At 42.2% G+C, this 27,687-nt stretch overlaps 1 protein-coding gene across 1 annotated transcript; it reads right to left on the reverse strand.

Moving 5' to 3' along the window:
* LOC132379256 (dual oxidase maturation factor 1-like) lies at positions 1–26,013 on the reverse strand. The gene is made up of 8 exons (XM_059946958.1): positions 25,951–26,013; positions 21,557–21,725; positions 18,994–19,051; positions 11,917–12,051; positions 8,400–8,613; positions 5,809–6,023; positions 4,092–4,270; positions 1–1,096 (listed from the first exon to the last, which is right to left on the reverse strand). Exons 2-8 carry the CDS (start codon positions 21,701–21,703, stop codon positions 1,076–1,078), a joined length of 969 nt encoding a protein of 322 aa, XP_059802941.1. The 5' UTR covers positions 21,704–21,725; positions 25,951–26,013; the 3' UTR covers positions 1–1,075.
* Between the last annotated feature and the right edge of the window lie 1,674 nt (positions 26,014–27,687).

Here is a 27,687-nt window from a genome sequence, read left to right on the forward strand (position 1 = left end):
ATGCTTATCATGATATGTACATTTACAAAGGACAATGTTTAGATCCATTGACAGCTCAGGAAAATGAATAAAATGTATTATTCTTCATTTTGTGCACACACACACACAAATTCAATGATTGTAAAAATGTTTATGTGAATCCAAGATGTCCTAAGAAACAAATAAAGGAAACTTCTGCCAGTGAAGAATGAGATACTGAATGTCTGCATTGACTGAAACCACTAATTGCAAAGCAAATCCTTCCACACTGGTAACAATCGAGAAATATTTGCAGGTGCTCACTTTGCATCTGCCTGTCACTTACACTTGCCTGTTCAATCATTTAGCAATTGCGACACCTTTCATATTCTACAGGTACAAGACAATAGACTATAAGACATAGGCACAGAATTATGCCATTTGGCCCATCAAGTGTGTTCCACCATTCCCTTATGGCTGATTTATTATCTCTCTCAACCGCATTCATCCTATCTTCACCCTGTAACCTTTGACCCCTTTATTAATCAGGAACCTATCAACATCCACTTTAAATAGACGATGACATGACCTTCGCAATGTCTGTGGCAATGAAGTTCACAGTGTCACTGCCCTCTAGCTAAAGAAGTTCCTCCTCATCTCAACAGATTCTACAGGGATGTCCTTCTATTCTGAGGCTGTGGCCCTCTGGTCCTAGACTCCCCCACTACAGGAAACATCCTCTCCACATCCACTCTATCTAGGTCTTTCAATATTCACTGAGATCGCCATTCATTCTTCTAAACTCCACAAATGTTCCTCATGTTAACCCTTTCATTTCCGGAATCACTTGTAATATTTAACTCATGAGGTTTGAGTAGTGCTCAATTTATTTATACCACAATTTGATGTTGATCTAACATTCAACATTCACCTTGCAGAGGCTTCAATTGTGTCCAACTTCATAGTAAATTAGAAATAAGTTTAAAATTATTAGTGTTTCTCTCCTTCCATCTAACATCTGAAATTTCAGTTTTTGCACAGATGTGGATTAACGTCCAAGTACTAAGTAGATATCAAGTAGATACATATTGGAGACATGGAATCATCCCTCAGCTGATTATACAGCACCTTCCATACTCTGGAAACAAAGAACACAAAAACATATGTTATTCATGTGTAATGTTTGAAAGATTAGCATAAAAAAGTTTTGGAAATTGTTTATAATGTTTGTTGAAATGAAAGAAACAATTGCTTTGAATTTCAAAACATTAATTTCCCAAAGCATATTATTAGGTTTGTATGAAAGGGTCACTGTTTGTTGGGATTGAGGTTCTTATTCTGTGTGTATTAACACTGGAGCTATAATCATGACTGACAAGTTCATTATTTATTCCCATCCTTTGTTCACTTTGAGAAGGTTATAGCAAGTTAGCTTCTTACCCAGTCGAGTCTGTGCTGTTAGAGAGAATTAAGTGGAACTTTCTATTAAAAGAGGGGTCCCCAACTCTGGGGTCCACAGACCCCCAGCTCATCAGTATAAAAAAGGCTGGGAACACCTTTCTGAGTTGTGTCCAGACTTGGGTGTGTAATTTGGAAAGTGACCTGGATTTGGTGTTGTTCCATTTATTTCTCCACTGGTCTGACAGACCCTGCTGAGAAAATTAACCTCCTGAAAACCCCAAGCCTTTCTTTAATCAACAAGGCACATCAGGAATGTGCTGCTTTGTTCTCTGCTTGCCCGGATGCACGTAGCTCCAGCAATGTCCATGAATGTCGACACTCTCGGGGGGGGGGGGGGTGATGTTAGTCTGTTTGATTGACTTCCCATTGGCCATCTTTCATTCCTCCCACCAGTGGCACTGTGACTGCAGAGCCCTCCAACTGCAGATACTTGGACTATTCCAACACAGCTCCCAAATTTGTGACTTCTGTCACCAAGGACAAGGGCAGAGACAGATGGGACCACTACCACATATAGACTCCTTTCCTAGTCACACACCATTCCAACAAGAAAATATATTGCCATTCCATTTGATGTGGAAACCATAGACAGGGTGCAGAGGAGACTTACAAGGATGTTGCCTGGATTGGGGAGCATGCCTTATGAGAATAGGTTGAGTGAAATCGGCCTTTTCTCCTTGGAGTGATGGAGGATGAGGGGTGACCTGATAGAGGTGTACAAGATGATGAGAGGCATTGATCATGTGGATAGTCAGAGGCTTTTTCCCTGGGCTGAAATGCCTAGCAGGAGAGGGCATAGTTTTAAGGTGCTTGGAAGTAGGTTGTTATGAATGTACCACAGCTCTGAGGGGCCGAAGACAAACAATCGAGCTATTTCTTATTGATGGTTATTATTAGACCCGTGCTTTTAGATTGAGTAGTGACGACGTATATTATCTGAATGTTTGTATTAATCTTCTTTTTGCGCCCCTTCATAAATAAAGACTTTTAAAAATAGTACCATCAGACTTCAACGGACTTCTCTATCTTTGTTAGTAAGTGATCCAGTTACGGGATTTCGTAACAAGGTACAGAGGAGATGTCAGGGGTAAGTTTTTTTTAAATGCAGTGAGTGGTGAGTGCATGGAATGAGCTGCCGGCGACGGTGGTGGAGGTGGAAATGATAGGGTCTTTTAAGAGACTCCTGGATGGATACATGGAGCTTAGAAAAATAGAGGGCTATGGGTAAGCCTAGGTAATTTCTGAGGTAGGGACACGTTCGGCACAGCTTTGTGGGCCGAAGGGCCTGTATTGTGCTGCAGGTTTTCTATGTTTCTATGATCTTAGTCTTGGAATTTCCCATCTAGCAAAACTGTGGGAGCAACTTCAGCAGAAGGACTGCAGTGAAGATGATTGACCCAATACCATTTATCTTAAGGGTATTACCATGGGTATAATTAGTAGGTTTGGCAGCAGCGCATAAATCCTGAAAGATTATTTTTGAAAAACTTGATAAAGAAAAACTGTCATTTGTTGCCACAGGTGGTGTGGCCAAAGTGCAGTACACATATACCCTAATGAGTCCAAATTTGACTCTGCATGTCACTTAGAAAACAGTCCCAGTTGTTGGTACCAATATGTACCAAGACCTCTGGCTGTTCACCATTCCTCTTTAGAATGCCATGGATCCAATCCAAGATATCCTTGACTCTGGCTCCTGTGGGACAACATACCATCCGTGGGTCTCTTTCACATCCACACAATCCGCTTTCTGCTCCTATAATTATGGAATACCCTATCACAACTGTATTCCTCTTCTCCTCCCCTCACCTTCCCTTCTGAGCCTACAGAACCAAACTCAATATTGAGGGGAATGGGGTACTCTGCACTGCCTATTCCCTTTCTCTCTCCTGACAGTCACCCTGCCTCCTGCAACTTAGGGGTGACTACATCCCTGTAGCTCCTGTCTACCATCTTCTTAATCTCCTGTATGATCCAAAGGTCATTGAGCTACAGCTCCAGTTCCTTAACATGGTCTCTAAGGAGCTGCAGCTCAATGCTCTTTCTGCAGATGTAGTTATCGGGGAGACTAGAGGTCTCCCAAATTTCCCACATCACACTCAAGGAACATACCACTACCTCCGGATCCATCCTCTGTGCACTAGCTATGTACTAACAGAAAAGAAAGTTACTAGAAACTTTCTTACTTTCTTAGAATCTTCACCTGTGTTTGTGCAAGCCTGTTCTTGTTTAAGCCTGTTGAGCCAAAGCCAGACCACTCTAACAATGCCCCACTCCAATAACGGCTGCTCTGCTTACACCTCCTTTCTTTTTATTGGCCCCACACTAATTGCTGCCCGTCAAGAAAAAGTGCTGACAAGTTCCCAAGCTGCTGAGGGATAAATGACGAGAACCTTGGTTACAAGTTACAGGGAAGCATCTTAAAGGAAGAGAGAGAGGGGCACAAGAGATTCTGCATGTGCTGGGGCAACTCTCACACACAAAATTATGGAGGAATTCAGTGGGTCAGGTAGCATCAATGGAGGGAAATGGAGAGTTCATATTTTGGGACAAGACTCCTCATCAAGACAGAGAGGGGTCAGAGGTTCAGGGAGAAAATTCCAACTGAAGTCCACAGCTATCATGCAAGGGTAGCATGGAGATCTCAGGAAAGTGTATGGTCTAGTACTCACTTTCAGTTGTAAACCATTGGTAGGCTTGTTTTCCTCCTGGAAGCTGACATTATAATAATGATCTATCGATGCATCTTCATCGTTGTTATCGTCATTTATTAGAAATACTCTGCTCAAGACCTTTGGAGCAAAGAAGCTCAGCACAGTGATGGTTGCTCCAATGAGTAAAGTCAACAATGCTGTGATAATACAAAAAGAGATAAACTGCTTTCACTTTTCACATTTCTGTAATTCTGTGTAAAAGATTCACAAAACATTGAATAATTCCCTCTCTCCTGAAGAGAGTCTTGTGGTGTTTTTTTTTACCCCAAACATGAACCAACCTGGTCTTGGTTACCAACGGCCAGGACCCATCGTTTCCCCAATTTTGATTGGCTGACCATTAGGTAGGCTCAGGGTGAAAGTTCTCCAAGGCCAAACAAATACTTTACTAATACTAGCTCTCCCATTTCAATTGGCCATCCTATTCCCACACTGAGATGTCTGTCCATGGCCTCCTCCACTGCCACAATGAAGCCAGACTAAGGTTGGAGAAACAACACCTCACATTATTTCTGGGTAGCCTACAACCTAATGCAATGAGTATCAATTTCTCTAACTTCTGGTAATTATTCTCCCATGCCCACTTCTCTTTTTTGCCATCTTTCTTTCTGGTTACTCCCTCACCCCTTCTCTTTACTTGTCTGAAACATCCCACTGATGTCCTTCCTCCTTCCCTTTATTCCACATTGCACTGTCCTCTCCTATGAGAATCTTCCTTCTTTAGCAGTTTAGCTTCTCCACCCATCACCTCCGAGCTTCTTACTTCATTCTCCCCCTCATCTGCCAACCACTCTCTCATCCCCCCTTTCTCCTCTGCCCACCAATTCATCCTCTCCCTCACCCATTTTCACCTATCACTTGTCAGCTTGTACAGCTCCCCCTCATTTCTGGCACTTGCCCCTTCCTTTCCAGTTCTGAAGCTTGAAATGTTGACTGTTTTCCCCTCCATAGATGCTGCCTGACCTGCTGAGTTCCTTCAGCATTTTGTGTGTGTTGCTTTACGACCCGCAGAAATGAATTTGCCACCTCACTCTGGCCTGCCCCACCCAGTTCTTTGTTAAAGTAGCTCAGAAACTGGTTTTCCTTGAAAGGTTGTCTTGAGGCAAGGTTGAGTACATGGTTTGGTGTCAGAATCAACACTGAATTCCACATTTGTTGACAATCAGCCTTGTTATCTCACATTTCCAGTTTCAGTATTTTCTTCTTTATTGTCAATTGTCTCCCATGTGGACCTCCTCCTGGTTTATCTTTATTTTTTCAGTAACTCTCACCCACTCTCCCTCAATTGATTCCATCATTTTAGTTGCTCATTATCGCTGGTCTTCATCACAATCGCTGCCTCACCCAATGGCGGTTTTCTAGCATTTCCAGTTGTTCTGACAACAAGAATGAAAGCTTCTCTCTCCTCCTTCCCTTGCTCCCATGGTCCACACTCTTCTCCTATCAGATTCCTTCTTGTTCAGCCCTTCAGCTTTTCCACCTATCACCTACTATCTTTTAACTGCATCTCCCTAGCTCCCTCACCCACCTCCCTCCTCTGTCCTTTCTATCACCTGCCAGCTTGTACAGCTTCCTCTCTCCCCTTTTTTATTCTGGCATCTTTCCCCTTCTTTGATACTCTTACTAATCAAGAACCTCTGCTTTGAGTGCACCCATCGGCTGAGTTGGTGCTCACCTGTTGCCAATGACAGCCAAAAGGATGGGCCAAGAGCACTATCCAGCTTCACTTGGTCAAACTGAATATCACAGAGTGGTGTCTTCCTTGTCGTGCCGAAGGAGATCACTGAAAATATCATGAAGAAACCGGATACCAGCATCATATAGGCTCCATATAAAAGGACATTGATCCACAGCAGGATATTGGCCAGCATCCAAGCAACAAGGGCAACCCTGGGAAGTAAGAGAAATAAATAAATTTACACCTTTAATAATTAACTTAATAGCATACATCTTTCTTTTGTACAACTTGGAACAGAGGGGTTAAGCATGGCATGGTAGTATGGTGCGGAGTTTGGAATAATGCTTTACGATGCCAACGATCAAAAGGTTGGGCTTCACTTACTGCTCCTGCTGGTAAGGAGTCGGTATGTTTCACCTGGGACCTTCGGTTTCCTCCCACATTCCAAAAAACAAACAAAAATGAGGGTTAGGGTTAGTAAGTTCTGGACGTGCTCTGTTGGCGTTGAAGCTTGGCAACACTTCTGGGCTGAACGCAGCACATCCTCGGACTGTGTTGGCCGTTCATGCAGACGATAAGCAAATCTAATCTTTAAAGTATAGTTTGATTTTAAGGAGCCCCTTCCAAATCTCCAGGGTCACAGCACCCAAAAAACAATAAAGTGCAGTAACGTAGTGGTTAGTGCCACATTTTACAGAGCCAGCGATCACTGCTGTCTGCAGGGAGTTTGTACGCTCTCCCCGTGACTGTGTGGGAATCCCCTGCATAGTCCGGTTCCCTTACACATCCCTAAAAGGCGTACGGGTTAGATTAGTTGTGGGCATGCTAAGTTGGCAACACAAGCATGGCGACACTTGTGGGCTGCTCCCAGCACATCACAAAAGGTGCTGCAAATGGCACATTTCACTGTATGTTTCAATGTAACAAATAAAGCTAACCTTTTCTCTTTCAATTGTAAGGGTTAGATTCACTGTTTCCTCAAATATTTAATCAAGGCTTCTAAAGTTACTTATTAAAGGTGATTGATTGTTATTTAACACTGTGAACTTCACAGTCATATTGAATTCAATTAAGTGATGCTCAGTCAGTAAATTCCTTTAACAACACTTCCAGCTTTGTCACATTTATTCAAGTTTCTGATCTTCCAAAAATGGCCAAATCTTTCCTTCAGGTTAGGCCTGTGCGCTTAGTTTGTCCATAATTGTTGCTTAATTTAGACTCAAGGTGCACACAGAGTGCTAGAGGGACCCGACAAATTAGGCAGAATCTATGGAGGGGTTTAAACTGTTGATGTTTTGGAGCAAGTTCCTTCATTAGGATTGGAAAGGAAGGAGAAGCCAGAATAAGAATGTAAGAATCTATTTCTGTTTTGAGTTACCCAGTGACTCCGTGATTCTATGTTACTTGTTACTATGTTTCTTGTGAGGATGCATGTTCTCCTTGCCAATGCCTAGTTTGGACTTTGCCACAGCCTTTCAGCTCCAAACCACATGCTGTTGCTGGCTGAATTGAAGGTGGTGATGAGTCAGCCGATAGGAAGGAGACTGAAAACTCACCACCACCAGTTTCAGGAACAGTTATGAACACAGTCTTATAGAGAAGACCTTTCCTTCTCATCTGGTTTCACCAATCACCTGCCAGAATGTATTTCTTCCTCTCCCCTGTCTTATTCTTGTTTCTTCCCCCTTCCTTCTCAGTTTTAATGAAGAGTCTCAGCTGAAGTGTTAACTACTTATTCCCTTCCCTAGATGCTGCTTGACCTGCTGACTTCCTCCAGTATTTTTTTTGAAATGAAATGAAATTAATTTATTCCGGTCAGTACAAACATAACAAAAAGCATCATTTACAACAATGATTTCATTACGATGATTTCACTGGACAAAATTACAACAGGAAACACAGCTATTCTTTAAAACAGACCGAAAGGGTGTAGGCTGAAGCTACAGCTTATTACGCCTACCCCTCTTACTGATACAAAAACATATTTGGAGTCAATCATCACATCACAACAAAAAATTTCAATCTTTTACCACAAAATCCAATTCCAAATATCATTTATTTACATTACTCCCATTCATTTAAAATCAATTATTTTATATTTATCCATTAAATAATTTTTAAATAATGTTTTAAACTTGTTAAGTGTAGTGCATGTTTTTAAATTCTTACTACAACTGTTCCATAGATTCACCACTCTGATTGAAATAGTGATTTTTTACATTTGTTCTTATCCTTTGAATTTAAAATGCACATGCTCCTCTCAAATCATGTTGACTTTCTCTCATTTTAAATGACCTTTGGATACTTTGTGGTAGCTGTCCATTTTTTTTTACTTTATACATAATTTGCATTATTTTAAAGTCAATGAAATCTCTGAATTTTGAAGTGTTTGGTTGAATAAATAGTGGATTGGTTGGCTCATAATAACTTGTCTTATTTACAATTCGTATAACTTTCTTCTGGAGTAGAAAAATTGAATTTGTATTTGTTTTGTATGTATTTCCCCAAACCTCTGCACAGTAAGTCATGTATGGGACTATAAGTGAACAGTATAATGTGTGTGCTCTTTGCTTTGTTGTGTGACTTACCACATTGTAGCTGAGGCATAAGTACCAGAGACTCTGTACTGTAAGTAAACACCACAGGGGCTGCTTGGAGTGAACTTTTCTGCTACATACAAAATTGGATCTGGAAGACCCCTCTCCAGCCCCTTGCGATACTCGTTTTCATAGATTCTTCCATTCATCCACAAAAATTCTTCATTGTAATTGATAGTTTCATTCAGCTGGTTTTGAGGGAGCCCTGCAAGAAAATTATCATGAGATATCGAATAAGCTCATCGTTCCCTTGAGGTTTAGCCTTACAACGAACAAATTACTTCCCTGAAACCTAATGAAAGCAAGTAAGAGTTTGCCTACAGTACTGGTCATTCCTAAATACACTCAGTGGCCACTTTATTAGATACGCATGTACACCTGCTCATTAATGCAAATATCTAATCGACCAATCATATGGCAGCAACTCGATGCATTAAAGCATGCAGAAATGATCAATTGTTGTTCAGATCAAACATCAGAATGACAAAGAAGTGTGATCTAAGTGACTTTGACTGTGGAATTATTGTTGGTGCCAGATGGGGTGGTTTGAGTATCTCAGAAACAGTTAATCTCCTGGGGTTTTCAGTCTCTAGAGTTTACAGGGAATTGTGAGAAAAACAAAAACATCCAGTGAGTGGCAGTTCTGTGAGAGAAAATGCCTTGATAATGGAGGTCAGAGGAGAATGGCCAGAATGGTTTAAATTGGCCCAAAAGTGACATTAACTCAAATAACCATGCATTACAACAGTGGTGTGCAGAAAAGAATCTCCAAATGCACAATATATTGAACCTTGAAGTGGACGGGCTACAGTAGCAGAAGATCGTGAGTATACACTCAGTGGCCACTTTATTAGGTACAAGAGGTTTCCAATAAAGTGATGTAAAGTGGTGACTCCATGCATACCCTGAGTGATTATGCAAACTCTTCTATTTAATAAAATGTACTTAAATTCTTCCTCTGCTTGTATGTCATTAATGCAAAACTCCTGGCCATTGAGCCAATTATTAGTAAATTCAGCACTTAAATTTAAACAAACTTAAATTAAAATCTAGTTTGAAGAGCCATTAAGTTAGTCACTATGCTAAGTCCATCTCCGCTGCCATGTTCTACATCATGCCACGTGCATTTCGCTCGTGCGCTCTGTCTCCACCAACAGATTAAAGATTAGCTTTATTTGTCACATATACATTGAAACATCATAACATACAGTGAAATGCATCACTTGTGGCAACGACCAGCATATTAGGGATGAGCTGGGGTTTGCCCAGGTGGAAGCCCATGCTGTCACAGACAGAACGTACAAACTCCTAAAAGATAGCGGCAGGAATTGAACCCCAATCTTACAGTTGGCAGTGTAAAGAGCTGCACCAGCTGCTGCACTAATGTGCTGCACACCTGGACCGATTGGCACTCGACTCCATTAATGAACTGTCATGATCTTTAAGATTCTTGTTTTCAACACATTCCATAGTCTTACCCTTCGCTTGTTCTGTAACCTCCTCCAGAATTACCGCCTTATCCCTGCCTCTCTAACCTTGGGCCCTTGAATGTTTTTGAACTTAATCACTCTACCACTGGCAGCAGGAGCTTTGGGTGCCAGGCACCGAAATGGAACTCCCTCCCGAAACCTTTCCCTCTCTCTCAACTCTTCCAAGGTCTTGCTTAAGACTTGATAAACTTTTGGTGTCTTAAGTAGCTTATTCTCATATTCGATTGATAGCATTCTTGCAAAGCACTTTGAGATAATTTTCAATGTTAAAGGTGAGAGTTGTTATTCCTTGGCTTAGACTGAGAATGCTGGCCAATGGAACTCCTTTGTTAAGTCTTGTTAATAGACTCCCGTCCCTCAGGAGAATTGTACATTAATCTGACATCTTTCATTCTCAATCTTTTTTTTAAAATCCCAGCACACAAATAGTCAGATTTATTGAATTCACTTTCGCAACTTGCTCTGGAATTATTGTAGAATAGCATTAGGATGTTTGTCCCTCCAAATCAACACCAGCTTTCCTTAGATCAACTTCAGCTTTCTCTTTCCCTTGCTGTTTCCTCACAGTCCTGTTTATGCCTGTCAGACTTCAGAGAAGTTTACTGTCATATACTGCAGGGTGCAATGAAATTCTTTGCTTGCATGAAACTTCTGAAAGCCCTAATCTGTCACGGTCCAGTCCATGAAGTCTGCATTCCGGTTCATGGTCCGGTCCATCGATCCTTATTCTGGGTTTTCCTGTTTTCCCTGGTTCCACTGGGTGCCTTAATTAAGGCACCTGTTTCTCGTTTTGGGCTGGCTCCATAAATAGTTTTGGGATTCAGCTTCAGGCTGTTGGTCTGTTCCCTTCCTTGTGCAGCCATGTATGAAGGCTTGCCTGCCCAGGAGTCCTGTGTCCTGCCCAGGCCAAGGCTCCGTGTTTCCAGTTTCCCAAGACCCAGTCAAGGCTTTGTGTTCTCGTCCTGTCCATGTGTGTCATCCTGTCCTGTAGCCACGTCTTGTCCTAGCCTAGACCCGGGTTCTGGTTCTGAGTTCCAACCAAGACCTAGGTTCCGGGTCCTTGTCCAGGCTCTGTTCTGGAGTACCATGTTCCAGCCCTGTCCAAGTCTGAGCTCCGTGTCCTCGCCCAGCCCAGGAGTTCCTTGCCCAGCCCGGTGCTGGAGATTCCTTGTCCTGTGCTGTAGCCACGTCCTGTCCTTGCCATGATCCTAGTCCCATGTCCCCGCCTGGATCCGGGTTCTGAGCCCAAGTCAAGACCCATGCTCCAGGTCCCCGTCTGGCTTCTGGCTCGGAGTCCATCTCCAGGCTCCTAGTTCTTAATTCCTTATCCTGGTCCTGCTTTCCTAGTCTTAGTCCTAGCCCAGGCCCTGTGTCCTAGTCTCATCCAGGGCCTGTGTCATTGTCCAGTGTCGTTTCATCCCCACTTCCCTTGCTTTCTTCACACACCTAGTCCTGTTCCTAGTACCTCAGTGCCTATATCTTGCATTTGGGCCCACTACCCAGCACCCCCTTATGACATAATCACCTTCTTCCACCACTCTTGCAGGTAGAGAATTTAATAAGTATTTTAAAATTCAGAACAGACCCTTCTGGCCCAACAAGCCACACCACTCAGCTGCCCACCTATTTGACCTTGGCCCAATCACAGGACCATGGACAATGACTAACTAACCTTCTAACCAGTATATCTTTGGACTGTGGGAGGAAACTGGAGCACCTGGAAGAAAGCTATGTGGCCGCGGGGTGAACATATGAACTCCTTACAGAAGGTTATCAGAATTGAACTCCAAACTCCAACACCCTGAGCATCAATTTTCACCTCTCTCCCTTCTCTGAAGTTTGCCAATCACTTTAAGCTTCTGCTCTGACCCAAAGCACCCGGTCTTCACACCCTTGGTTAATAGAAACTGTTCCTCTCTATCAGCTTCCATTAAACCCATCAAAATTTTGTACTAAGCCTGGGTTCCTGATCTGATGTCACAGTCACATTCGGCAGTCAAGGAGGAAAGAAACCCTACCTTTTAGGGTTATATTTAGTCCTGCCAATCCAACGTGAAGCCCGACTTCTGCCACAACATTAGTTTTGCTGAATGATTTATACGTTGTGTTCACTATGGCAAATCCCCTTTCCCAGTTTGTGGTGAAATTAACAACTGCAAGAGAAATAAATGATATGATTGAAGTGCCCCATCATTCATGAAAAAATTCTTCAAAGTCAAGTTTATTGTCAGATGCGCAAGTCCCTGTGTGTGCAGGTGCAATGAAGAACTTATTTGCAGTGGCATCACAGGTACATTGCGTCAAATAATCAGTATTCACAAGAAAACCATAAATATAATATAAATTACATGCAATTTTTACAGGAAAGGACACAATTAGAATAAAAAGAAGTAAGTCCATTTTAGTGTAAATTAGATGTTGTAGTGATCAGAGTTTTGCCAGTTGGTTCAAGAAGGTAAGTGGCAGATCTGGAACCTGGTGGTGTGGAACTTCAGGCTTCTGTACCTTCTGCCTGATGATAGCTGTGGGAGATGGCATCAGTAGTCCCACTTCATTGGATTGTAACTGACCAACATGCAAGGAGGTTCTAATCTAAACCAACGTGTGATTTTGAGTTTCTCTATTTTATATCTAAGTCATCATGATTATGCTTGGAGATTTTCTTTCATTAGGTGGAAATACCGCAAGTCACCGGTTCCTCCCTGCCAGATTTCTCAGGTTCCTGAATTTACCAGTGTCGCTCCAACTGCTACACTACCGCGGCACCCTGTGGGTTAGGACTTTATCCTCCAGAGGGTAGGAGAATCGGGAGATTTGATAGGGGTTAACAAAATATAGTTAGGGTAAATGCCAGCAGGCTTTTAACATGGAGGTTGGGTGAGAAAAGAACCAGTGGTCGTGGGTTAAGGGTGAAAAGTGAAATATTTAAGGGGAACATGAGAAGGAACTTCTTCACTGAGAGGGTAGTGAAAGTGTGGGAATGAGCTGCCAGTGCCACTATGGATGCAGGCTCAATTTCAACATTTAGAAGAAATTTGGGTAAGTACATACTATAGATGGGAGGGGTATGGAGGGCTATGATCTGGGTGCAGGTCAATGGGAGCAGGCAGCTTAGTAGTATGGCATGGACTAGATGGGCTGAAAGGCCTGTTTACGTGCTGTACTGATCTATGATTCCAATTCATTCAACCTGTAAAAGTGTTGTGTAAAGTACATTTTGCCTGGCCACATACTTAAGCCTTCAAGTACTTCATTATGTAAAAATAACTGCTCCTTTATCATTTGCGCAAGGATTTTTTTGTTGTTAGTTCAATAAACTTTCTGTTAATTTTCACAGATGCCTGCAGCTAACTTCAATGGTCCATTCCAAATCAGTGATCACTGGGTTTATCTGCTGCCCTCTCTTGGAAACACATGTTACTGTATAATGCCTGTCTAAATACTCCACAACTCAGGAGTGATGTTGCTATCTTCTTACTGTAGAAAGATGTGCCTAATTATTAAGCTGGGGATTTCCCAGAGGCACATTTCTCCCATGATTGTGAATTTCCTTTCATAAAGTACACTTTTATAATTGTCTTTATTTTCAGGCTGAATTTCCCCTCTAGCTACTGTGGTATGCTGTGACATTACAGGAACAGGGCTGAACAATTTACATCACTTGAAAAACGCTGCAAAACTACTTGCGTATTGTGGAGACTTTTGGCATTGAAGAACTTGGACTAACACATTGTGTTTTTTGTTTCAACTTTGAAGCCACTTACAATCTATTTCCTTGTCTTTAGTTGCAAGTTAGTGGAGGCATGGAGTCATGTAGCACAGAACCAGTTCTGTTGCCCCACCTTTCACACGCCGGTTAAGGTGGTCTGACAGGGTGCCGCAGTAGTTAGAGCCGCAGGGGCCCGGTGGGGAAGGACCACAGTCTAGGGTTCTTCTCCCGTGGGAGTTGAGGGGTAGGGGGTGTGGGGTATATACCCCTAAACAAGTGTATGTAAATATGGAATAACAGAGCGCCACATGGGTGGCAAAAGGTGTGAAAATGTAAAGACAGCAACAGTTGTAAAGGATTGAAAGTCATTGAATGGTTTACTGTATATAATTTACTTTTGAATTAAGTATATTTTGTTTAAAAAAAAGTAGTGTAGTAGATAGAGCAAATCCCTGGACAATGGGGGCAAAAATGTTCCCAATGTCGCCCTCAGGTTCCCAATGTCAGGTTGTGTGTGGATCCCAGGTACGTGGGCGCCAAGTACCACTATGTGCCCAGGTTCTACCTGTCACCCTGGCTACGAAGGATGGGTCTGGCACCACTCCTGCGCAACACCTGTCAGCTGGTCGTTGCCACCATACCTGTTTTTCATAGAAAAGTTCTTCCAGGTCAACGGCTTTGATCACAGGGCGATCAGGCAGTGGTCAGCACGTAATGTTCTGCAGGCACTGCAGGAGAAGGATGAGATGGACACAGTGGGGTGGTTCCCTGAGCAGACAGTCCAGTTCATCTGGCAGAATGCCTCACCAACAGGCACCAAGACCTCGCCTGGCTGGCGGTGAGAGGGGCCCTCCCCGTCCGATCCCTCCTGTACGCCCGGAACGTCGTCTCCACACCCCTCTGCCCACAGGAGGACTGCAGAGAGGAGGAGTCAGTGACCCACCTCTTTGCACACTGTGGGTTCGCGGAGAAGGTGTGGAGGAGGATGGAAGGGGCAGTGTCGAGATTCATCTCCAGCAGCTGCGTAACAGAGGACTCTCTGATCTACGGGCTGTTCCCGGGGACGCACACCGAGACCAACATCCGGTGCTGCTGGCAGATCATCAACTCGGTCAAAGATGCTCTTTGGTCGGCCCGAAACTTGATGGTCTACCAGCACACGGAGATGTCCGTGGGGGAATGCTGCCGACTGGCACATTCTGGGCTGCAGGAGTACGTGCTGAGAGACGCACTCAAACTTGGTACAGCCACTGCAAGGGCCCGGTGGGGAAGGACCACAGTCTAGGGTTCTTCTCCCACAGGAGTTGAGGGGTCAGGTAGTGGGGAGTTTACCCCTCAACAATGGTGGGTAAAGATGAACCAACATAGGGCCACCTGAGTGGCTGAAAGTGTGGAAATGTATAGAATTGTAGAGGAAATGTCTGTAACGGATTGAATGTCATAGAATGGTTCTTTGTAAATAATTTTATTTTTGAATAAAGTATATTTTGTTTAATAAAAAAATAGTGTGGTAGTTAGAGTGACATTGGTCCAGTTCAGGACAATCTGAAGTTTGGAGTTCAATTCTGTAAGATTTGTACGTTCTCTCCAGGAACTGCATGTGATTCTTCCAGGAGCTTTAATTTCTTCCCACAGTCCAAAGCCATTCTGGTTACTGCGTTAATCAGTCATTGTAAATTGTCCTGTGATTAGACAGGTAGCCTGCTGGGTGGTACAGCTATTTGGATCAGAAAAGCCTGTTCCGTGCTGAATCTCTGAGTAAATTTGCCTATGTCTGCCCTACATCCCTCCAAGCCTTTCCAATATATGTATTCATCCAAATGTTTTTTAAATCTATCTTAGATCTGGTATGACTGAATACAGTTTGTGCACGTGACGCTAGCCCAACCTGAAGATTCACTGGTTCTAAAAGAATCCAATGAATGAAAAACATACAAATATTTTTACCAGGAGTTCAGCGCTCAAGCCTGCTCCACCATTCCAACAGATCATGGCTGACTATAATCTCAACTCTGCTTTACCATCCACCCTTGATAACCTCTTGTCTGCCAGTAATCTATCTACTTCTGCCTTAGAAATATACAAACGGTATGAATTGTTGCATTTAATTAACATGGACAAGAGTTTAATCCTAATATTAGCCATGTTTCTTGTTTGCAGTAACTCCTGGGTCTGAGAGAAATAAAAATAAGACATAGGAGCAGAATTAGGCCATTTAGCCCATCAAGTCTACTATATCATTCCATCATGGCTGATTTATTATCCCCCTCAACCCCATTTTCCTGCTATGCTTCCATTAGTGGGAGAACCTTGAATGAGAGAACATAGTTACAAGGTTAGGGAGATGTCATTTAAAACTGGGGTGCATAGGAAACCTTTCTCACAGCCCTGTTCCTGTGATGAATCCTTTAAGCCTTTACTCCAGAAGGTTGTTGTGGCTAGGTAATCGGTGATATCCAGAGGACGCAAGTACATTTGTAGAAGTTTAGGAAATTAAGGAACATTGGAAATTGGCACAGATAAAGGGACAGGCCCAGGGACAGATCAGGGTCATCTCAGTGGTCTAAATGAGCTATTCCTGCTCTTATGTTCTTGTGTCCTGGGTTTGCCTACACAGAAATTCTGAAATATTGAGTTAATTCTTAACCTAGTTCTCTTCCCCCCCACCACCACCTCCACCTGACTGCTGCTTTCACTGTTAACCTGGATCCCTTTCAGAAGAGGAACCCCAGCACACAGTACTGCACCAATATGGGGTTAGAGAACCCATACTTAGAACAGATGACAAATCATTAATAGAACATCATTCCATTCCACAGCAAGCGACAGCATATCAGTTAATTTCAACAACCCCATGAGCCGCAAGGTAATGTTGCATATTTATAAAACCCTAGTTAGACCACACTTGGAATACTGTGTTCAGTTCTGGTCACCTCATTATAGAGAGGATGTGGAAGCTTTAGAGAGGGTGCACAGGAGATTTTCCAAGATGCTGCCTGGATTAAAGTGTGTGTCTTATGAGGATAGGCTGAACGAGCTAGGGGTTTTCTCTTTCGATCAAAGGAGGATGAGATGAATTGATAGAGGTGTACAAGATAAGGGGCATAGATAGAGTGGACAGCCAAAGACTCTTCCCAGGATGAAAATGGCTAATATGAGAGGGCATAACTTAAGGGTGATTGGAGGAAAGTATGTGGGCGATGTCAGAGGTAAGGTTTTTTTGGGTTTTTCTTGCTTTTTAAAAAAAAACACACAGGGAATGGTGTGCATGTAGAGGCAGATACATTACAGCCATTCAAGAAAACCCCAGATAATCACATGAATGTAGAAAATTGGAGGGTTATGTACGAGGGAAGGGTTAGATTGAGCTTACAGCAGGACGAAAGGTTGGAACAGCATCAGGGGCTGAAGAACTTGTCCTGTGCTGTTATGTTCTCCGTTCTGTGTTCCAACCCATCAACACTCTGGTATGGTGATTCTTAACATGAGCAGCACACTTCACTATATGTGTTGATATACATGTGATAAATAAACTTGAATCTTGAAATATTCACTCTCTCCACCATTATGCACTGTGATGACAGGGAGTTCCATCTTCAAAAAGCTGTGCAGATCATCGTTAAAGAAAAGCTCTAAAAATGAACCAGAAAATTATAGGCTGGTGAGCCTGATATCAGTAGTGGGAAAGTCACTGAAAAATATTCTAAGGGACTGGAGATATGAATACTTGGATAGACATGGATTGACTGAGGATAGTCAACATGGCTTCATGCATCGTAGGTCATGTCTAACCAATTTTCGAGTTGTTTGAGGAAGTTGCCGAAGGCAAGCCAATGAATGTTGTCTATATGGACTTCAGCAAGGCATTTGAGAAGGTCATGGGTTAAGCGTGAAAGGTGAAAAGTTTGAGGAGAACATGAGGGGAAACTTCTTTGCTCAGAGAGCTGTGAGAGGGTGGAACATGCCGCCAGCACAAGTGGTTCATGGGAGCTTGATTTCAACATTTGAGAGAGGTTTGGATAGGTACGCGGACAGCAGGCAGGCGGACGGCGGAAGGCTGTGATCCTGCTGCAGGCTGGTGGGAGTAGGCAATTTAAATCATTTAGCATGGACTAGATGGACTGAATGGCCTGTTTCTGTACTTCTCTATGACCCTGACACTCTCATTACTCTGCCTGCACCACTGAGACTTGCAAACCCCACCACTGAGAAAGACAAAGCCCACTGCTCCAGCTACATCTCCATACTGACCAGGAAGCTTCTCACTGTCCCTGTATCATCAGAGGTTTTAAATCCTGGCAATTTCACGGCATGGTGGGAGGACTCTGGCCAGAAGTATCGCAGTGGTTCATGGACAGAGGCTGGACAATGAATGCCCCTTTATTTCTGGGCTTTTCACCCTCATCAGGAAAAGAACATCAGCGTGCCTTACTGTGCCAATGTGTGGTTAGTGAACCCATGACAAACAACCAATTGAGCCTCATTCCATTCATAGAAGCAACAGCATACCAATCAATTTCAGCAGCCCCGCGAGCTGTGAGGTCATGTTGTCTTTTTCTTTATTTAGAAATACAGCATGGAAGAGGTCCTCCCAGCCCAACGAGCCACACTGCCCAATGACCACCCATTTAACACTAGCCTAATCATGGGACAATTTACAATGACTAGCCTACTAACCAGTATGCCTTTGGACTGTGGGAGGAAACTGGGGCACCCAGAGGAACCCCATGCACTTACAAGGGAAATGTACAAACTCCTTACAGATGGTGCTAGAATTGAATTCTGAATTCTGGAAAGCCATGAGCTGTAATAGAGTCATGCCAACTGCTGATGTTGCATCGCTATAAAACCCTGGTTAGAACACACCTGGTACTTTGTGTTTAGTTCTGTTCACCTCACTAGGGGAGGGATGCAGAGGTGATTTACCAAGATGCTGCCTGGATTGAAGAACAATGTTTTAAGAAGATAGGTTGAGCATGCTAGAACATTGTCTTCAGCTGCAACATCACTACTCTGGAATTCCCTCCTTAAACATCTCTATTGCTCTCACCTCCTATAAGACACTACCTTAAACCTTATCTATACTGCTCCAAAGAGTGCTATAAGAGGTCATTCTTACCCTCGGCCATTAGGCCCTAATGAGTCAACCTATAGAGAAGTGATGACTCCCTTCCTGTTAGTCTGTTTGAAGTAATTTATTTCATTATTCTTTCTTTCTTTTCTTCTACTATTTGTATTACACTTGTAATGCTACTGTGACACTGTAATTTCCTTTGGGAATGATAAGTACCTATCTTTCAACAGCCCTCTCAGCCTGCTATATTTTTTGTCTTAAGAGTTGCTACACAATCAATGTAGAATGACATTAACAAGAGTTGATACTCACCAACGATAACAACTCCGATAAAAAGACTTAGAGTTACTTTCATAAGCCCATGAAGTCTCTGTAAAACGATCACAAAGAGTTTTAGCACAAAATACCATCCACTAATAGAGAATGCAGATGTTATAATGACTATTCCTCACCAATATATCAATTATAATGTACATGGAAACCAGTAGATAAGTCAAAAAAAGTCTTAGCGATACATTTATTTATTAATTTGCGTTCATTACTACAATGCCATCACAAAAGGTTTATTCCAAACTTCCCTAGTACTGAGGAAGCAGTAAAAGTCAACTATATTGGTCGGTCCAAAGATTGTTAAGTTACTATGTAATCAATGAAATACCATGGATAGAATTGGTAAATAATCAAAAAGCCAAAATGGTTGTTGGACTTTATACACAGAGGACAGGAGCAGAAGAGTTATAGAGCAATATAGCACAAATGCAGGCCCTTTGAGCCAACTAGTTCATGCCAACCACATTGCCCACTGAGCTAGTCCTATTTTCCTGTGTTTGGCCCATATCCTTCTAAACCCTTCCTCTCCATGTACTTATCCAAGTGCTTCAAAATGAGGGTAGAAACTACGTTCAGGTTATAGGAAACATAGCATAGGCCACATGAGAAATACTATAAAACACAGCTGGCCACCAAATGCAATGGATTTGCAGTGTCGATTTAGCAGAAAGCTACTTCTAGATCAGCACTAAGGTAGCAGAGTGATTAGTGCAACATGATTACAGCTCAAGGCATTCTGGAGTTCAGAGTTCAATTCTGGTACTATCTGTAAGGAGTTGGTACGCTTCCCCGTGGACTGCACGGGTTTTTCCAGGTTCTTCAGTTTCTTCCCACAGTCCAAAAACCTCTAATTATATCTCCTGTGTTCTATGTGTTATATATGCTTTGTATGTTCTCAGTTCCCTATTAATCTAGTCATAGGTTAAAGACCACGAGGCCACCAAGAACCTTGGGCAGTGGCTGCATCCACCTAAATCAGAAAGTGGAGCTCTTACAGTCAATCACACCAACTCTAACTTTGTTGTAGTGCACGAAAGCTACTCATATCATTGGTTCTTATTTCGAGTTAGATAATGTTCAAATAAATAGATTTTTTAAATATCTCAGTTAGAGCAATGGCACAATTAAAGTTTTGTGACTACAATCATTCATAGCATTTCAAACTAATTACAGTGGATTCCAGTTAGTTGGGACACATCAAGACCAATTATGTTTGGCTCAATTAAGCAACTTTACTTTATTGTCACCAAACAATTGATACTAGAGCGTACAATCATCACAGTGATATTTGTTTCTGTGCTTCGCACTCCCTGAAGTACAAATTGAAGTAAATATAAATAAAAATTTTAATTATAAATCATAATTAGAAAATAGAAAAGGGAAAGTAAGGTAGTGCAAGTCAGGTCCAGATATTTGGAAGGTACGGCCCAGATCTGGGTCAGGATCTGTTCGGCAGTCTTATCACAGCTGGAAAGAAGCTGTTCCCAAATCTGGCCTTACGAATCTTCATGCTCCTGAACCTTCTCCCGGAGAGAAGAGGGACAAAAAGTGTGTTGGTTGGGTGGGTCGTGTCCTTGATTATCCTGGCAGCACTGCTCCGACAGCGTGCGGTGTAAAGTGAGTCCAAGGATGGAAGATTGGTTTGTGTGATGTGCTGGGCTATGTAACTGCACCAATTATCTGAATTTTCATGGAAATAGTTAAAAAAAGGTATTTTAAAAAAGCCAAACTACTATTTGACTGATTAACAAATTATGTATTGATGTGAATACTGAACCAAGTAGAATACTACCAGTATCACTACAGTACTATAAAACTGTATATTAGTTCATAATGATTACCAACAGAGGAATATCATCTAGTAAATGTTGGCATAGTGCTCAATTGGTAAATTATCCATTCTTAGCCCCTTAAAACATTCATGTTTAACACTTTTTCCAATAACCAACAATTTTTTAATATAGTTCCTAACATAAAAACATAGAAAACCTACAGCATAATACAGGCCCTTTGGCCCACAAAGCTGTGCTGAACATGTCATTACCTAGGGTTACCTATAGCCTTCTATTTTTCTAAGCTCCAAGTAGCTATCCAGGAGTCTCTTAAAAGTCCCTATCATATCCGCCTCCACCACCATTACCGGCAGCCCATTCCACACACTCACCACTCTCTACGTAAAAAACTTACCCCAGACATCTTCTCTGTACCTACTTACAAGTACCTTAAAACTGTGCCCTCTCATGCTATCAATTTCAGCCCTGGGAAAAATCCTCTTACTATCGACATGATCAATGCCTCTCATCACCTTGTACACCTCTATCAAGTCACCTCTCATCCTCCGTTGCTCCAAGGAGAAAAGGCCGAGTTCACTCAACCTATTCTCATAAAGCATGCCCCCTAATCCAGGCAACATCCTTGTAAATCTCCTCTGCACCCTTTGTTAGGAACCTCTGATCTAAAGCCTTTGATTAAATAAGTCTTCCTTGATAATTCCCATGTTTTTTTTAAAATAGTGAATAAAACACCAAATGATACAAGTACTTACTTCAGTTCCACGAATGCCAATAAGTACAATGAGAAAAGCTAGCAGGAAGACTAAAAAGATGATAATAACCACGATTTGAATGGTGTTGAACACGACTGGTGGCCGTGCTATTGGATAGAAGGGGTAGCGGCCATCATAAAAGGTCATATTTGCTGTCCGTTGTGGTTGCCTGGAAATGAATGATATCAATACAAGAATCAGAATCACTTTATTGCCAGTTCTGAGAAACATACCAGAATTGATTGTGGTTTGGGAGCCAAGCATAAAACACAGGACATCACAACAGACAACACAATGGTAATCAACAAGTTACAAGACAATAGTGTAAGCAGCCATGAGCAGTCAACAGTTTGATTGCGGTCACATGTGCAAATGTCAATAATCAACTTAAAGAAATGTGAGCGTATGAACAGACTCAATAATTATCAACACAACAAGGACAGCAGAAAAGACCATTTAACAGACATTGTGCATAGGGACAGTTAGGGTACTACAGTGAGAGGTATCACTGTCACAACAGCGATAACCGTTTATACAGATCACTTCATTACAACAATACAAGGTCAAACAGTAATAGAATGCCTCATAAAGTGTTGCAGTTACGGAGGAAGTGCACTACAGGCAGACAAAAAGGTGCAAAGCCATGACAAGGCAGATTGTAATGTCAAGAGTCCATTTTATTGTACTGGGGCCATTCAAAAGTCTCATAACAGCAGGCTGGAAGCTGTCCTTGAGGCTAGTGGTAAGTACATGTAGCTTCTGCCCAAATGCTCGAGCTGGGTGGGGTCTTTGATTACACTCAAACAAGAGAAAATCTGTAGATGTTGGAAATCTGAGCAATACACACAAAATGCTGGAGGAACTCAGCAGGCCAGGCAGCATCTAGGAAAAAAGTACAGTCGATGTTTCGGGCTGAGACCCTTCAGGAGAAATTTCCGCACAAGACGTTGACTGTACTATTCTCCTATATGCCGGCTGGCCTGCTGAGTTTCTCCGGCATTTTGTGCTGCCTTTGATTTTACTGGTGGCTTTACCAAGACAGCAAGAAGAGTAGACAGAGTCCATGGAAGGAGAACACAAGAAGTTCTGCAGATGCTGGAAATCATGTGCGACACCCACAGAATGCTGGAGGAACTCGATAGGTCAGGCAGCATCTACAGAGGGAAATAGCCAGTGGATGTTTTGGGCTTCACCTTTCCCTCCAGTGTCTGACCTGCTGAGTTTCTCCAACATCTTCTGTGTGTTGTGTACAGAGTGGAGACTGGTTTCCGCAATGAACTGAGCTGTACCCACAACTTTCTGCAGTTTCGTACAGTCATGGGTGGAGTCCAATAAGCAAGTGAGCAGATACTGTTCGGATGTAAGGACATTAAGGCAGATTGCTTTTAATAGGCTGCACTGCTATTTTTGTTACTGGGAGTAATCTTCAAACCACTACCTCAGATGCTGTGGAATTTGAAACTATTTACATTGAACTTTTAATAATTATTTTCCTGGTTGCAGATTGCCACAAGCCTCTAGTCACTTATCCTCCCACTAGACACCCTGTTGTACTTTTCTGTGACTTCCTCAAGTCTTAGAAAACTATTTGTCACAAGCTGCACGGTTGTCATCGTAGTTTTAAAAGTCAAATGGCAAGTTCAAATAGTTAACCTTGGTTCTAATCAAGTTGTGAGGATGTGGTTCAATAGGTTACAAGCTCTTTAACTGTTATACTTGTACCATTATAATGATAAGTGAATTCAATAAATGCCCAGGCAAACTGCATATACAAACCCCATTTCCAGAAAAGTTGGGATATTTTCCAAAATGCGATAAAAACGGAAATCTGTGATATGTTAATTCACGTGAACCCTTATTTAACTGACAAGAGTACAAAGAAAATATTTTCAATAGTTTTACTGACCAACTTAATTGTATTTTGTAAATATACACAAATTTAGAATTTGATGGCTGCAACACACTCAACAAAAGTTGGGACAGAGGCATGTTTACCATTGTGTTACATCACCCTTCCTTTTAATAACACTTTTTAATCGTTTTGGAGCTGAGGATACTAATTGTAGTAGATTTGCAATTGGAAATTTTGTCCATTCTTGCTTGATATAAGACTTCAGTTGCTCAACAGTCCGTGGTCTCCGTTGTCTGATTCTCTTCTTCATGATGCGCCATACATTTTCAATAGGAGTTAGATCTGGACTGGCAGCAGGCCAGTCAAGCACACGCTGTTGTAGCCCGTGCAGAATGTGGTCTGGCATTGTCCTGCTGAAATAAGCATGGACGTCCCGGGAAGAGACGTCGCCTTGATGGCAACATATGTCTCTCTAAAATCCTAATATACGCCTCAGAGTCAATGGTACCTTCACATACATGCAACTCACCCATGCCGTGGGCACTGATGCACCCCCATACCATCACAGATGCTGGCTTTTTGCACCCGATAACAATCAGGATGGTCGTTTTCATCTTTGGCGCGGAGAACTCGACGCCCGTTTATTCCGAAAACTAGCTGAAATGTGGACTCATCTGACCACAGCACACGGTTCCACAGTCTTTCGGTCCATTTGAGATGATCTTGGGCCCAGAGAACTCGCCGGCGTTTCTGCATAGAGTTGATGTATGAGTTCCTCCTTGCGTAATACAGTTTCAAGTTGCATTTTTGGATGCAGCGACGGACTGTGTTAAGTGACAATGGTTTTCCGAAGTACTCCCGAGCCCAGGTGGCTATAATTGTCACAGTAGCATGATGGTTTCTTAGGCAGTGCCGCTTCAGGGCTCAAAGATCACGTACATCCAACACTGGTTTCCGACCTTGTCCTTTATGCACTGAGATGTCTCTGAATTCTCTGAATCTTTTCACAATATTATGCACTGTAGATGTTGAAAGACCTAAATTCTCTGCAATCTTGCATTGGGAAATGTTCCTTTTGAACTGACTAACAATTCTCTCACGAATTTTGGCACAAAGGGGTGAGCCACGACCTATCCTTGCTTGCAAAGACTGAGCCTTTGCTGGACGCTACTTTTATACCCAGTCATGATACCTCACCTGCTACCAATTAGCCTGCTTAATGTGGAGTCTTCCAAACCGGTGTTACTTGAATATTTTGTGCACTTTTCAATCTTATTTTACCTCTGTCCCAACTTTTGTTGAGTGTGTTGCAGCCATCAAATTCTAAATTTGTGTATATTTACAAAATACAATTAAGTTGGTCAGTAAAACTATTGAAATTATTTTCTTTGTATTTTTGTCAGTTAAATAAAGGGTTCATGTGAATTAACATACCACAGATTTTTGTTTTTATTGCATTTTGGAAAATATCCCAACTTTTCTGGAAATGGGATTTGCAGATGTTAAACTGTATCTCAGGTTCTTGACTGGAGTTTAAAGTTAGCAAATACATTGGAGAGACAGACAGACAGACAGAGAGAAAGATTAAGTCTGCTTCTCTCTCCATAATCTCTGCCTGAACGACAGAATGTTTCCTGACCTATAGAATGTTTCTAGGATTTTTAAAGAGGCAATGTCCGGAAGTTCAGCTAACAAGTGTAACATGGTTGGAGAAATAAATCTACCAGTTTGATCTTGACAAAGTTAAACTGGCCATCTGCAACATTTTTTGTTTTATTACATTAAATGATTTATTCACAAAGGTTTATGCTTCTGACCATGGATAATGGGACCCACTACTTTTACTTTCTACTCTACAGCGTTCAGCGGATCTCCAGTTACAGCTGCTCTAAATGAAAGAACCGTTGGTGTTAAATACGTGAAATAGACTATAAAATAATCCAGACAACGACTCAAGAAGTCTGCTCACATCAATTTCGTGAGGAATAATAAGAGACCCGGTAATGATTGCTGGCTTTCCCATCAAAATCTAAATCCCAAGTGTTATTAAAGTAGGTTCTTCCTTCACTGAACACACACAAAATGCTGAAAGAACTCAGCAGGCCAGGTGGCATTTTGTGTGATTTTCTCGTTTGTGGTTGTCTTCCTTCACTCAAGCTGCCCAGTCCGTCGAATATTCACTCTACATTCTCGAGTCCTGTTTTTATTCAATTTAAGATGAGCGGTGGTTGGTATAAACTTGTTTTTTTTTATTATGTCTTGATATTCGCGTGAACTATTTTCACAGACATTCCACAGTTAATCTGCGCAGCAAGAAGCCCCCGGACCTTCAAAATCAAACAGCAAAACTCTTATTTCTCCAGCACGTTACACTTCTTTGTTGAACATCTTCGGGACATTTGCCTCTTTAAAAATATCACTAAACTGTTTACATACATTATTTATTTCATTTTACCAAACAAGATCCTCGTGAACTATTACCGATTGCAAGTCAATAGTTTCTCGTTTTGTCGTTATATCTAAGTTCATAACATGCACTTACCTCGCTTTAGCAGACAAAGCACTTTCAGTATGAACAAGATGTGGCTTTCTTTGGCAGCTTCTGCGCGCGATTTCAGAGTTATTTTATAGTCATTCGTTCCCCTATCCTTTAGAATTATGCAAATATTGTTCCTCCCCTCGAAGATTGTGAGAGGGATGGAATCCAGGCGGCGGAGGACTTTTTCAAAGCGAATCTATTTCCTCTTGCAGGAATCCTTGAGCATTTAAAGTTTTGGAATCAGCTGATTCATTTCTTCCATCCCCTGGACAATGGGTCTATTTATGAGCCCAGTAATTGGTACGCCATGTTCCGTAAGGACAATGAAAAGATACTCGATCAGCCTCGGCTTTGTTCTGGATGAGTGAACTTCGAATCTGATCTGCAGTTTCAAGTGTAACTCTCAATGAGCTTTGAATTCGACTGCCACAGATGACCAGAGTTAATCTTTGTAAGAGTATTTGGTTTTAATTGTTAGTAGGGTGTTGGCATGACCGATAAAGCCAGAATTTATTGTCCATCTCTACTCGCCCTGAACTTGGGAGGATTGAGAATCAGAAAGTTGAACACTCGAAGAATTCTGAGCCCCACGTACACTCAGTGGCCACTTTATTAGGTACACTTGTTCATAATACAGATATCTAATCAGCCAATCCTGTAACAGCAACTCAAAGCATAAAAGCAAACAGACGTGGTCAAGAGGTTCAGTTGTTGTTCAGACCAAACATCAGAGTGGGGAAGAGATGTGATCTAAGTGAAGTTGACTGTGGAATGATTGTTCATGCTACTCCTGGTAGCTGAGTGTCTCAGAAACAGAAAATGCTGATCTCCTGGGATTTTCACACACAACAGTCTCTCGAGTTCACATAGAATGGTACAAAAACGTCCAGTGGGCTGCACCTCTGTGGGCAAAAATGGCTTGTTATTGAGAGGTCAGAGGAGAATGACCAGACTGGTTCAAGCTGACAGGAAGGTGACAGTAACTCAAATAACCACGTTACCACAGTGGTGTGCAGAGAAACATCTCTGAGCGCACAACATGTGGAACCTTGATGTGGATGGGCTACACGCAGGGGTGTCAAACTCATTTTAGGTCACGGGTCGGATTGAGCAAAATGCAGCTTCATGCGGGCCGGATCAGTCGGATGCGTGCGAACGCAGCTTTCGTTGCCTCCGTTTTTTCAGCCTGCTCTCATGTGTCTCTGTCTCTGCTATAACTACAAAGTGTTTCACTTCACAAATTCCGTTTCTTATGAAGAAGACTGCCGAATAAACACTAAAAACCCTGAAAACCTGGTACCTGAATAAACTCAGCATTAGCCATATCATACGCCATAGGCGCTTCGATTACTGGGGCCAGCTTTAATAGTAATTAGATATTATCTCGCGGGCCAAAGATAATTCCACCGCGGGCCTTGAGTTTGACATATATGACAGCATCGAAGGAGCACAATCATAATCAGTGGCCATTTTATTAGGTACAGGAGACAACTAACTAAAAGGCCATTGAGTGTATAACTAAATTCAGATGTTACAACTCAATGTATAAAAGTAAATAAACATGGTCTCGCAAACAGACATACATCGACTCCATTCTATCTTCCTTGGTTCAGTCCCTTCCTGTCTACATCCGCAACACTTCTCGTGTTCTTGATATCCTCTGTAGCTTTCAATTTCCTAGCCTTTACTGCCTAATTTTCACTGAGGGCGTCAGGTCCCTATAACACTTCTATCCCCCAT

Source organism: Hypanus sabinus, chromosome 21 (assembly GCF_030144855.1).
Source record: "Hypanus sabinus isolate sHypSab1 chromosome 21, sHypSab1.hap1, whole genome shotgun sequence".
Classification (NCBI taxonomy): Eukaryota; Metazoa; Chordata; class Chondrichthyes; order Myliobatiformes; family Dasyatidae; genus Hypanus; species Hypanus sabinus.

What these genes read in the sequence shown, in the direction of transcription:
- LOC132379256 (XM_059946958.1), bottom strand. Translation starts at nt 21,703, where the DNA reads ATGACCTTTTATGATGGCCGCTACCCCTTCTATCCAATAGCACGGCCA. An exon ending in TATCGGAGTTGTTATCGTTG is followed by an intron (nt 12,052 to 18,993) that starts GTGAGTATCAAC and finishes TTTCTCTTGCAG; the next exon opens with TTGTTAATTTCACCACAAAC. An exon ending in CCAATGGTTTACAACTGAAA is followed by an intron (nt 1,097 to 4,091) that starts GTGAGTACTAGA and finishes CTTTGTTTCCAG; the next exon opens with AGTATGGAAGGTGCTGTATA.